Source organism: Tachysurus fulvidraco, chromosome 16, assembly GCF_022655615.1.
Source record: "Tachysurus fulvidraco isolate hzauxx_2018 chromosome 16, HZAU_PFXX_2.0, whole genome shotgun sequence".
Classification (NCBI taxonomy): Eukaryota; Metazoa; Chordata; class Actinopteri; order Siluriformes; family Bagridae; genus Tachysurus; species Tachysurus fulvidraco.
Window position 1 is genome coordinate 2275001 of NC_062533.1, and position 14741 is coordinate 2289741.

Sequence of the window (14741 nt, forward strand, 5' to 3'; positions counted from 1 at the left end):
GACTCTGTAAGATTTAAACCAAACCCCTTTCTGTCTGCTTTCAAACCTTCACATGGACTTGTGTTTTACTTACACATTATCTGTCTAATCTCATGCAGGAAGAGCTGTTGCAAATTCTGTCCCTCAGCAAGACCATCGCACCAGGCTTCCATTGGTACAGGAGTCGCTGGGGCTGCACTTGCCCCGTTGCCCTCAAAGAAGGCAAAATGATCAAAGGCAAACCTGAATTTGCAGTCAGGTCAGTGAACAGAAAACAGCTGACAGTAAAAGCTGCATCCAAACAGCTGAGCTGCATGTAGAACAGTACGAGTGATGCGTGATGGCGATTCTCCTGTTACGTAATGATCACACAGTAAAGACAGTAAACACTTTTCTTTTTAAAATACATTCTCACAACCGAATACTTAACATCACTGAAAACTTCACCGACAGCTATCAGACCTGCACGAATACTTATATCTTTACGTATGGAATCAGTGTTGAAAGTCTTTCCAATTACCATTGTATTTTTTGTTTCCCTTTTCTTCCAGCTTTCTGAATAAATTGTATGTCCTGTCCTCTCAAGAGGCTCTGCAGAAGTTCATGGTCAAACCCAGATGGTACTTGCTCCCACCTATGCCACGTCCACCCTGCAAAGTGTCTGTGATTGGACCACCACAGTCAGGAAAGAGCACTCTGTGTTCCCTCTTGGCTAAGCATTATGGTGCAGTTGTGGTGGATATAAAGATGCTGAAGAAGGTTGTCATGGAAAAAATCAGGCAAGAAATGATGGAGAAAGCACGTCAGGATGCAACAACTTCAGCCCTTGAAAAGGTCAAGGTCAAGGATGATGTTAATGAGTCTGGTGAGAGCTGATTGATTCGTTTCTTTTTTAAAAATCCAGTGGAAAGACAGCGGGAATTACCGATCAGATAAAAATGAATATTATGTGGAAACATTTGTAAACAGCAGCTTCAGCCTCTTATTTTGTTGAATTACAGACTGAACACAAATGACTTTTGGTTGAAACACAGTTCATATGTGTGACGTATCGTTGCTATGCTTTTCGCTGTAGAAATGGAGGTGACAGAAGTTCACCCAGAAGTTCAAGCTTTAGTGGAGGAAGCCATGAATGAAGCAGAAAAGATGCCAATAGAACCAAGAGATGACATGTGTGCAGAAGTCCTGGAGCAGTGGATCAGAGAGGTTTGACTTACTTTGTGTAGCGTAGTGACGTGCGGTGCACAGGGGATGTGTGTTTCATATCAGTTCAGTCTTTCTCCCTGCAGTAGTGTCACTTCACTAATAATAATGTCATGTGGGTTGTTAGATTGAGGCAGAAGATGCAGATGCTGAGTTTAAAAGGGGCTGGGTGCTGGACAACTACCCTACCACCAAGGATCAGCTGGCACTCATTCAGGACCTGCATCCTGACCTCATACCTGATGTGGTGTTCTGTCTCCAAGACATCGAGGAAGAAGGTGAGGTTGACAATTTAACACACACACACACACACACACACACACACACACACACGCACACGCACACACATACACATACACACACACACATACACACACACACAAACATACACACACACACACACACACACACACACACACACACACACACACACACACACACACACACACATACACACACAAACATACACACACACACACACACACACACACGCACGCACACACATACACATACACACACACACATACACACACACACAAACATACACACTCACACACACACACACACACACACACACACACACACACATACACACACAAACATACACACACACACACACACACACACACATACACACACACAGACACACAAACATACACACACACACACACACAAACATACACACACACACACACACACACACACACAAACATACACACACATACACATACACACACAAACATACATACACACACACACACACACACACACATACACACACACACACATACACACACACATACACACACACATACACACACACACATACACACACTTTTTTTGACTTATCTTTAGAATGAAATAGGAACCATTACGAAGGACAACGTGTTTATTTTAAATAGGAGGGACAGTTCTGAGAAGGATTTATGCACAGAACAAGGAGGAGGTGGATGCAGTTGTTCTAGCTGAACTACGAGGGGAGCAGAGACAGAAAGAACCCGAAAGACAAGACACTCAGTGAGGATAAGAACTAAGTGTCTAGCGTCAGCAGATAGATATCGTATGTACATATAGTGTGTTTGGAGCTACACAGAGACACATCCTGTATTTTCTGTACTACACTCAGGCAGCAGGCACAGGATTCAGAAATCGACAGCCAGGCAGAAGGACTTCCCTCACTGAAGGCGGTGCCTGAAGAGCCTGATGTTAATGGTACTGCAGCTTCAGTACTGTGTCACGTAGCTTAAGTTCATGTAACCTTTCAGAGTGATTGGTGAAATGATTGAGGTGTGTTTGTGTGTGTAGAGTTGATGTTGCCTAGTACATGGGAACATGGCTATCCTCCTGGCCCAGCCATGGAAAAGTACAAGCTGCAGTTAAAGAAGTTTATGCAGGAATGGAATAGCATGGAGTCATCCATCACTTGGACCTGTGCTGTACTGGAGATCTCCAACCGAACCGCTCAGAGTCTGCTCCAGGAGATGATTGTCCAAATGGAGCGTATGTGAATATTTCTCTCTCTAAGTTTGAACTCATTAGCCAGTTCCTGCCAGGTGTAGTTTTCTTAAGTATTCTCTCATTTTTACAAGCGCTCACTAAATGATCTCTTCTTTTTTTTTTTTTTTTTTTACATTCAAAATCCACTAAAATAATACAATCGCACCGTGACGTTAAAATGGAGTGTATTTGCATATCAAACAGTGTATTACTGTACAAATCATTGGTGATTCTGTGATTTAGGACCGTTTCAGTACATGGCCCAAGAGATGTCCAGCGCAGATCTGAATAAAGAGGAGGAGGATGTGCAGGAGGATGAAGATGAAGCAGAGGTTGGTGTACAGAGTAAATCAATGTTTATATGTGGTGTGCAATCCTACACCACTTACAAACTCTGCATCCTTCCCTAGGAAAGCAGCACTGAAAGGTGGCTTGGAGACACTAACATGTACTGCCCGGTCGTGCTGAAGGAGAAGGGAACGTTGGTGCCGTGCACAAATGACATCGCTGCAAAATACAGAGAGAAGATCTACTACTTCTCAAGCAGCAAAGCATTGGAGAAGTTCATGCAGACCCCTGAGATATATGCCCCAACCGCTCAACTACTGAAAGTAAGAGAAGCTGATCAATAATTAATTCAAATATCAATGAATATTAAAAATACTTCTTATTGACTGAAAACAGTAGTGATTATGACACAATATATATCTCTGCCAATATATATAGCGTATATGTGACCGTGTAAAGGAAATACTGTATACACCATTAGAACGAATTTAAAAATGAACCAATGTAAATTTATTACAAGACTATTTCAAAGAATTTGTTAGGGATGTAGAAAAAGTGCTGTCACAATACTGTGGTAACACATCATTAGAAGGGAGGAACGTCCTTCGGCTCATGTGTTTTTAACTCCCCAGCCTCCTGCCCTGCGTATATTCCTGCTGGGAGTGCGCGGCTCAGGTAAAAGCACCCATGGACATTGGCTAGCAGATCAGCTGGGTCTCTTTCATATCCAGTTCCGTGAACTGCTGCAAGAGCTGATTCTGCCCAAGACTCAGGCCCGTGTGCCCTACGCCGATGAGGTAGAGCCGCCCGAAGAGCCACCCGAAGAGCTACAGAGTCTGCTGCAGGAACACACCCAATCCACAGAGTCAGAAGATGCGTTGAGCCAAGAGGAAGACACCGAGGTAAGTATGGAGAAGATTCCACGATGATCGAAAAGCAAAAATCACTTAACATGCCAAAACATTCCTTCCATCTTTTAATGCAAATAGGAAAAGGAATTTCCATGCTGCTATTTTTAAATGAATTTTACTCTGAATACTGAAAACATTTATATTATTGTAAATCTGACCATTATTCAATGATGGATATTTATTTTTGTTCACAACTACAAAGTATTTCCATAAGGGCTCAATGATCATTATTATCTGAGCAGAGATCACGTTTTAGGGGCGCACGGTGGCTTAGTGGTTAGCACGTTCGCCTCACACCTCCAGGGTTGGGGGTTCGATTCCCGCCTCCACCTTGTGTGTGTGGAGTTTGCATGTTCTCCCCGTGCCTCGGGGGTTTCCTCCGGGTACTCCGGTTTCCTCCCCCGGTGCAAAGACATGCATGGTAGGTTGATTGGCATCTCTGGAAAATTGTCCGTAGTGTGTGAGTGTGTGTGAGAGTGTGTGTGTGCCCTGCGATGGGTTGGCACTCCGTCCAGGGTGTATCCTGCCTCGATGCCCGATGACGCCTGAGATAGGCACAGGCTCCCCGTGACCCGAGAAGTTCGGATAAGCGGTAGATAATGAGTGAGAGAGTGAGAGAGATCACGTTTCCAAAAGCCTGGCTTTTCTCTGCTGGTCTTAGAGTAGTAGTGAAAGTGGTAGCTCAGTGGTTAAGGCGGTGGACTACAGATCAGAAGGTTCAAGCTGGGTCCCTGACTAAGACCTAGAACGGAGTTCTTATTTGTTATTTACATAAGTAGTAATGGCTGTAGGAGTTTTGTGAGGAGAATTTTGTGTATGAAGAGCAGAAGTGTTTCTGTTCACATGTTCTGTAGGAGCCTCCAGCACTTACAGATGAAGAAGAATTCATAAAGTCATATCTATCTGATGGACAGCCATTGCCACACAAAATCATGGAGAAGGTCCTGCTGGAGATCTGGCATCAAGAGCCATACAAGTGAATAATTATCTCTGCAATGTTCAAATTCACGACTATCTGTATTTTTAAAATGTTTGTATAATTCATTATGATTTTTTATTTTTAGATCAACAGGCTTTATTTTGGAAGGTTTTCCTCAGCTTCCAGAGGAAATGTCCTTTTTAGTGGAGCACGACTTATACCCAGACACCGTCATAATTATGTCTGTAGAGGTGTCAGAAGTGGTGAAGCGTCTGCTGCCACCACGGCTTGACAGATGGAGGGACAGATGCACTCGAAAAAGAGAGCAGATGCAGCTACTTAAAGAGCTACGCTCCAAAATTAGGGTGAGGATGAAAAAAAAAGATTATAGCTTTAGTGTCCAAAAACACATGCTTAAGTACAGTCATAAACATTCTATTAACCATTCTGTTAACCAGGAGGAGGCCATTGCCCAAAGAAGAGCTGAGCTTTTGTCCGAATACGCATCCAAATCACTCAGAGTAAGGCAGAACTATATATATAGCTCTCATATCTAACACCGTAGTGCACTGGATTAAAGCCTCAGTATGTCATTTCTTCACCTAGAAAGAAACTGAGGAAGAGGAGGGGCACGAAGAAGAAAGTGATGAAGAGCAGCCGAACTGGGAAGAACAGCTGGAATACATGCTGCAGAATGAGTTTCCTGAGGAGGGTCCAGAGGATGGAGAGGAAGAAGAGACCGAAGCCAGTGCAGAGAATCGGATGGAAACAGAGATCAGTGACAGGTTTGAAAAGGATGAGAGCAACCTCAACACGATGCTGGTAAATATGAACAGAAATTACAAAGGTAGAACAGAATCCCGATTTTTTTCAGATATGGATCAAGACACATGTACAAAATGAACCCGTACTCCCACGTTTCTGTCAGGAACTTCTGGCTGAAAACCGTATTCCTCACCTGACAGTCAGCGCTGGCCGGAAGCCTCACATTGTGCGCACTCAGCTAGTAAAGCAAGTCAAGCCCATGGTGGAGAACAGGGAAGCTCTATTCCTAAGGTGTCATCCTGTCAACTATGCCACTGCTCAGAAACTCCTGTACTCCTCTTACAAGGACTACAGTGCCTTTGGGTGTTGGGATCCTATCAGGGTTAGTCATGGATTATGATGAAGTTATGATGAAGTTATGATGAAGTTATGATGAAGTTATGATGAAGTTGATGAGGACAATAAATAGAAAATGTAGAATTACCTGATATATGGCTTCATACATCACATATCCAGCTGTGAATCCTGATTCTGTATCGATTACATGCGTCTTGACTTCCTTAGTCAGTATTCCCACACACACACACACACACACACACACACACACACACACACACACACACACACACACACACACACACACACACACACACATTACAACTCTGAAAAAATTGCTGGTAGCTTTAGCAAGCTATCTACATACGTTTTGTTGAAATTGAAACTTAAAATCAGAATATCTGTTCTCATCTATTTTATTATTTAATCCATTAAATATGCTAATTTATCTATTAGCATTTTAATGACTATTTCTGGCAGCAATCGTAACACAAAGGGACGGGTGCAAGAAAGATCTGGAACCCCGAGATTCAATTTAGAAGCACTTTAAAGCCTCAAAAAATCAGGCTATAAAAGTGAACTGCAATATGCCGAACATTCTGCTGCGTGGATCATCCTAGTCTTATTGGTCATGTTAATCACTGCAAATTTGTTTCATTTAACAAAGAACAAAGATATGTATACAAAACTAAAATGATAGAGAAATAGGCATTCAGAAGCTATATTAAATGTACATATAAATATAAGTGAAGGTTCTAGATCTAAATTCTCCAGAAATGTTCTTATATACATGTATGTACAAAGGCTATAACAATAACCAATTATTATTTTTATTTCTATGTCTATATAGTATACAGAGGGAGAACCGATCCAACATATACAGGACCCCCTTAAGCCTAGTTTCCCTGTACTATTCCACAACTTCGTTTACTTCTTTGCCTCCAAGGAGACACGCGACAGCTTCATGATCAACCCTATGAAATACCTCCGTCAGCCCAAACCCAACCCTCCTCTGCCCATAAAAATAGCCATCATCGGTAGTCCGAAATCTGGAAAAACCACAGGTCAGTGAGCATTGCTTTTGATGACGTACAGTCAGCATGGTGCGATATAACTTTGTTAAACATTATAAGGTCAATGATTTTAAGCAAAGTAATGGGTGTTACAAGCATGCGCACTGTACGACACATCCTTACAAACTGTTTTTCTTGTTTCCGCCTGTTCACGTATGTCGTGACGTGTAGTTGCTCGGATGTTTGCTCGTGAATATGGACTGGCACACCTATCCATCGATGGTGTAATGCATACAGTGCTAAGTATCCAAGGCAATACCGAGCTTGCCAGAGAGATGCAGAAATGCTTGAGTATTGAAGGCTTGACTATGCCCGACGAACTGACCATCCAGTGCCTAGAAGTGGTCCTGTTGAATTTAGTCTGCAGCACACGAGGGTAAAGATCCATTTCACTCACAAGACTACTTACAGCTGTATATTGTTTCTGGAGAAACCAGATCTAGAGATGATAATAATTTGAAATCATGATCAATACTGATTGTGTTTTGTGATATTTTTCATTAGTATATTAGTTATTGTTGTAAAGATTATTTAAAAATCTCAAACCTGCAGAGAAAACACTTTCCCCCTGGTTACTGCAGACCCGATCTCTGTAAAGCTCTGTTTTTATTATTTAATGGATAAATATCCATTTTAAATGTTGTCATTTTTATTCCAAATTTCTCTGTTCTGTAAAGTCCACTGTAAACGTGCTATACAAATAAAATGGAATTAAATTGAATCAACAGAAGACCATATGGCCAGACCCCAGCATCATTCCAGACCCTTACAATCCTACAGTTCTCCAAGGGTAAAAAAGAACAACAACATTTAATTAGTATGTGATAGAAATGTGTGAATTTTAAACCAGTGAAAGAATTTGGCAGGCACTTTGGAAGTCATAGTACTTGTAAACATGTAAGGTCAAGACACCTATTGCATGAGTGGCAGTCTGAGGAGAAAAACCTTCGATTGACCAAAAACCAAATCAAAGTAAATACCAGTGACATGCTCAGTGACACCATGCCACAAAATGTGCACTCCGACACGTAGGCAACCATCACAAACTGTTCTTTAAGGGTTTTTATTTGTTTTTGGTATGAAAAGTTTACGGAAGATAGAAATGACACGTGCTTGATCTTCACCCCAGGTATGTGCTGGATGGATTTCCCAAGACCAAAAGGCAGGCTGACCTAATGGCAACTCACCGTATTATTCCTATTCAAGTGATCGAGCTGCAAGTAGACAGAGATGAAATGCTGAGGAGAGGCATGAACGGGCAGATGAAAACAAATGGGTCTGAGTCCTCTGATTTATCATAGTAACACCTATATGGAGTTTTGTGTAGGATGTGCTGCAACTTGGGTCTGAAAGTGTGTACAATAAATATTTAGTTGAATGAAATTAACTCGGATTGGTTATCAGATACGATCTATCCTTTGAGTAACGAATTAAAGATAAAAAATTGTGAACTCTGTTAAGTGTAGTAATGCTGTCATCCTCCTCCCTCGTACATGCCATCCCCGCTGCACGACAGCATTCAGCGTGAGGTGGGTGAGCTCAGGAAACATTTCCATCAGCAATACCAAAACTGGGTTCCAGTTGATGCACACAAAAGCAGTTGGTGGGTGTGGCATCGGGTTCGGGAAGAAGTCAAGAGTAGTATGCGATGTATCCACAACTACCTGAAGAGAATTCGTAAAGGTGAGAACTCAGGAAATATGTGTGGATAAAATCCTTCCTATGTACACGTTTTTTAACCTCGACGCCGTATATCGATCTTTACCGCACATCATTCCTCTCCAGTATTTCACTCAACACTGAAATGATTCATTTCTCTCAGGCCAGGCTGCCAGCATACATCGTCTGTGTATTACTCCACGTGAGCTTCAGTCTCGGCTCGGCGAGTTCGGCCATTACTGTCCGGTGAGCTTGGCTCTCCATAACCACTTGGATGACTGCTCCCATGACACATCCCTGGAGTTGGCTGTAGAGTTTAGGAGACAATACTACAAAATGGCCTCCAGGGAGTATCTTAAGGTAAGGTCTAATCTCACATAAAACATTTAAAACCTGAAATATTTCTACAGATAACGTGTGTAATATGAACTGTTCCTTCAGGACGCTTTGAAATATGAGCAAGCTTTAAAAATGACCAAAGCATTTCTGTTGTAGTATTATACAACATTTAAAGTTATCATCTTCCTGAAGCTGAGTGTGCAAATATGGTAGAGATTGTGATATACAGAAGAACGGTACGGTGGTTGTAACTGTGATGATGTTGTAGCACAGGTTTTTTCTCACTTACAGAGTGTAAGACTTCTATAATACTGCTATTTTATTCTTACAATAGAGATTTCTTGAGGCACCAGAGCAGTTTGTGTCTCCAAATGTCCCTCATAAGTTGCCCCTTCCCGAGCTTCTTCCCCGTAAGCTGAGCCCAAGTCAGGTGAAGAGTCGTTTCCCTCAGCAGGTGGAACTAAAAGGCTTCTGTCCGGTCACATACCTAGATGGCCAGCAGAGGTCTGTACAGCATGTACACAACATTTTAGACCTAATTTAAAAAATTTAGAGCTTTGTGTCCAAATGCATAATCACTTTATGTGTTAAATGTAAATACATGCAACATATCGGTTAGTTTTCACTTATTTACCATTGCTGCTTATATAACTGCTTAAAATAAACCTACATAAACATAACTAACCAAGTCGGTGTTGTCCGTTTGGGAAATGGGTCTGTAAATTAAGATAATATAGGAAGTGTTATCTGATGGTAAGCAGAGTGTCCACTCTTTTATACCATCTTCCTTCTTGTGAAGGTACAAAGCCCTGGTTCGTGGCAATGTGGACTTTGCAGTAGAATACCAGGAGAAGATATACATTTTTGAGACCGAGGAGAAACAACACAAGTTTCTAAGGTGAGTAAAAAAAAAAGGAAGGTTGATAGAAAAGCTCAAAAATCTCATAATCCCAGTCTAGATGCAATAGTTTTGAGTAATTGGTGAATAAAAATATTTTTGTACCTGATTCCAGATCACCTGACACTTACTGGAACCAGAAACTCCCTCATAAACTTCCACCAATAGGAGAACCAGTACAGATGACCTCTCTGCCAATGCTGGGTTATTTGGAACAGGTAAATTAGAGACATTGGTATTTTTTTTTTTTTTACCACAAACTGTTCACTAGAATTCAGATTAATGTGTGTACCAGGCTTTATTTTACAGAGTAAGGTTTATGAAGGTTTTTGGATTATGTAGGTCTCAGTCATGCTTTGTTTTAATTCAATATCAACTATCATTTGTGTGCATCTTCCATCCAAGGGAGTAGCTAGAGCCATCATTAAAGGCTTGACAGAGTTGGGCAACCTCAAGCCAAAGTTCCCGTACCTCAGCATGAAGAAGTCTGCTGTACTCTACCTGGTCTTATATCTTAAAGGTAATGATTTCGTTTTAGATTTTTAGTCTTTGCCAAATTTTAAAGTCTTTGTGTGTATTTTTTTTAAATATATAGTTTTCTAATTTTCAACTCTTTTCCACAGCTTATAAGAGAACGTCCACCTACACTCAGAAAATGTACAAGAAGAAGCTGCTTCAGTATGAAGATGACTGTCAACTCATCGTCTATCTGAGTTCTACTATGACCCAGAAGTACAAACCCCCTCATGAACTTCCTGTTGATTTTAATCATAAGCTTCACAGGTTTCTCGCCTTGAAGGACTCCAGTAAAACTGTATAAAGACTGATGCAGCACCTCCAAACCCAAATAAAACCCTTCAATGTGTAAGCAATATATAAACTGCACCTTTGTTTAAATAGACAGAAGTGAATATAAAATAAATATATAAAGACGAAAAAGCTTCACGATGCCTAGAAGCCGTAGCTTACAGTAATTTTATCAGAGGTGGCGGAGTTGTCAGGCACTTCACAGAGTTTACTGATTTTATAAAACGATTACTATATAAACCTGTCCTGTTATAAAATTCTCAAAAACGTAGTTTCAGTATTCTATTTTACATAAAATTAGATCATGCTAAATACTTAGCCAGTCCCTTTGATCTGAAGCTAGGTTTGGTAAATATTAGATCTCATATTTTTCAAACCTTGATATAATGACATAACCATGGATAGCTAATAAGTATGTAGCATTTAAATAAAGCTACGGTAGATGTCTTGGAAACAGCCATATACTATACATCACCATCATGCCATATACTATACATCACCATCATGCCATATACTATACATCACCATCATGCCATATACATCACCATCATGCCATATACTATACATCACCATCATGCCATATACATCACCATCATGCCATATACTATACATCACCATCATACCATATACTATACATCACCATCATGCCATATACTATACATCACCATCATGCCATATACTATACATCACCATCATACCATATACTATACATCACCATCATGCCATATACTATACATCACCATCATGCCCAATACTATACATCACCATCATGCCATATACTATACATCACCATCATGCCCTATACTATACATCACCATCATGCCATATACTATACATCACCATCATGCCCTATACTATACATCACCATCATGCCCTATACTATACATCACCATCATGCCATATACTATACATCACCATCATGCCATATACTATACATCACCATCATGCCATATACTATACATCACCATCATGCCATATACATCACCATCATGCCATATACTATACATCACCATCATGCCATATACTATACATCCCATCATGCCATATCCCATGCCATTTACTATACATCACCATCATGCCATATACATCACCATCATGCCATATACTATACATCACCATCATGCCATATACTATACATCACCATCATGCCATATACTATACATCACCATCATGCCATATACATCACCATCATGCCATATACTATACATCACCATCATACCATATACTATACATCACCATCATGCCATATACTATACATCACCATCATGCCATATACATCACCATCATGCCATATACTATACATCACCATCATGCCATATACATCACCATCATGCCATATACTATACATCACCATCATGCCATATACATCACCATCATGCCATATACTATACATCACCATCATGCCATATACTATACATCACCATCATGCCATATACTATACATCACCATCATGCCCTATACTATACATCACCATCATGCCCTATACTATACATCACCATCATGCCATATACATCACCATCATGCCATATACATCACCATCATGCCATATACTATACATCACCATCATGCCATATACTATACATCACCATCATGCCATATACTATACATCACCATCATGCCCTATACTATACATCACCATCATGCCCTATACTATACATCACCATCATGCCATATACTACACATCACCATCATGCCATATACTATACATCACCATCATGCCATATACTATACATCACCATCATGCCATATACTATACATCACCATCATGCCATATACATCACCATCATGCCATATACTATACATCACCATCATGCCATATACATCACCATCATGCCATATACTATACATCACCATCATGCCATATACTATACATCACCATCATGCCATATACTATACATCACCATCATGCCATATACATCACCATCATGCCATATACTATACATCACCATCATGCCATATACTATACATCACCATCATGCCATATACATCACCATCATGCCATATACATCACCATCATGCCATATACATCACCATCATGCCATATACATCACCATCATGCCATATACTATACATCACCATCATGCCCTATACTATACATCACCCTCCTGCCATATTCTATACATGACCATCCTTCCATATACATCACCATCATGCCATATACTATACATCACCATCATGCCATATACTATACATCACCATCATGCCATATACTATACATCACCATCATGCCATATACATCACCATCATGCCATATACATCACCATCATGCCATATACTATACATCACCATCATGACATATACATCACCATCATGCCATATACTATACATCACCATCATGCCATATACTATACATCACCATCATGCCATATACTATACATCACCATCATGCCATATACTATACATCACCATCATGCCATATACTATACATCACCATCATGCCATATACTATACATCACCATCATGCCATATACATCACCATCATGCCATATACTATCACCTTCATGCCATATACATCACCATCATGCCATATACTATACATCACCATCATGCCATATACATCACCATCATGCCATATACTATACATCACCATCATGCCATATACTATACATCACCATCATGCCATATACATCACCATCATGCCATATACATCACCATCATGCCATATACTATACATCACCATCATGCCATATACTATACATCACCATCATGCCATATACTATACATCACCATCATGCCATATACTATACATCACCATCATGCCATATACATCACATCATGCCATATACTATACATCACCATCATGCCATATACATCACCATCATGCCATATACATCACCATCATGCCATATACATCACCATCATGCCATATACTATACATCACCATCATGCCATATACATCACCATCATGCCATATACTATACATCACCATCATGCCATATACTATACATCACCATCATGCCATATACTATACATCACCATCATGCCCTATACTATACATCACCATCATGCCCTATACTATACATCACCATCATGCCCTATACTATACATCACCATCATGCCCTATACATCACCATCATGCCATATACATCACCATCATGCCATATACTATACATCACCATCATGCCATATACATCACCATCATGCCATATACTATACATCACCATCATGCCATATACATCACCATCATGCCATATACTATACATCACCATCATGCCATATACATCACCATCATGCCATATACATCACCATCATGCCATATACATCACCATCATGCCATATACTATACATCACCATCATGCCATATACATCACCATCATGCCATATACTATACATCACCATCATGCCATATACATCACCATCATGCCATATACTATACATCACCATCATGCCATATACATCACCATCATGCCATATACTATACATCACCATCATGCCATATACTATACATCACCATCATGCCATATACTATACATCACCATCATGCCATATACTATACATCACCATCATGCCATATACATCACCATCATGCCATATACTATACATCACCATCATGCCATATACATCACCATCATGCCATATACTATACATCACCATCATGCCATATACTATACATCACCATCATGCCATATACTATACATCACCATCATGCCCTATACTATACATCACCATCATGCCCTATACTATACATCACCATCATGCCATATACTATACATCACCATCATGCCATATACTATACATCACCATCATGCCATATACTATACATCACCATCATGCCATATACATCACCATCATGCCATATACTATACATCACCATCATGCCATATACTATACATCACCATCATGCCATATACTATACATTACCATCATGCCATATACTATACATCACCATCATGCCATATACTATACATTACCATCATGCCATATACTATACATCACCATCATGCCATATACATCACCATCATGCCATATACTATACATCACCATCATGCCATATACTATACATCACCATCATGCCATATACTACACATCACTATCATGCCATATACTATACATCACCATCATGCCAT

General features: G+C 40.2%; 1 protein-coding gene across 1 annotated transcript in view; it reads left to right on the top strand.

Moving 5' to 3' along the window:
• The window catches only part of ak9 (adenylate kinase 9), a 15518-nt gene extending 4783 nt beyond the window's left edge, over positions 1-10735 (top strand). The window contains exons 10-35 of the mRNA XM_027154398.2: positions 1-6; positions 99-238; positions 531-844; positions 1055-1185; positions 1310-1460; positions 2085-2199; positions 2309-2394; positions 2488-2682; positions 2923-3011; positions 3090-3290; positions 3600-3869; positions 4733-4854; positions 4943-5162; positions 5256-5318; positions 5404-5619; positions 5726-5944; positions 6749-6962; positions 7143-7347; positions 8101-8247; positions 8488-8654; positions 8794-8990; positions 9304-9473; positions 9769-9867; positions 9983-10085; positions 10273-10387; positions 10491-10735. The exon at positions 1-6 is cut by the window's left edge and continues 96 nt beyond it. Coding sequence (XP_027010199.2) covers positions 1-6; positions 99-238; positions 531-844; positions 1055-1185; positions 1310-1460; positions 2085-2199; positions 2309-2394; positions 2488-2682; positions 2923-3011; positions 3090-3290; positions 3600-3869; positions 4733-4854; positions 4943-5162; positions 5256-5318; positions 5404-5619; positions 5726-5944; positions 6749-6962; positions 7143-7347; positions 8101-8247; positions 8488-8654; positions 8794-8990; positions 9304-9473; positions 9769-9867; positions 9983-10085; positions 10273-10387; positions 10491-10687 — 4152 coding nt within the window. The 3' untranslated portion in view covers positions 10688-10735. The remainder of the gene's footprint in view (positions 7-98; positions 239-530; positions 845-1054; positions 1186-1309; positions 1461-2084; positions 2200-2308; positions 2395-2487; positions 2683-2922; positions 3012-3089; positions 3291-3599; positions 3870-4732; positions 4855-4942; positions 5163-5255; positions 5319-5403; positions 5620-5725; positions 5945-6748; positions 6963-7142; positions 7348-8100; positions 8248-8487; positions 8655-8793; positions 8991-9303; positions 9474-9768; positions 9868-9982; positions 10086-10272; positions 10388-10490) is intronic.
• Positions 10736-14741: the final 4006 nt, after the last annotated feature.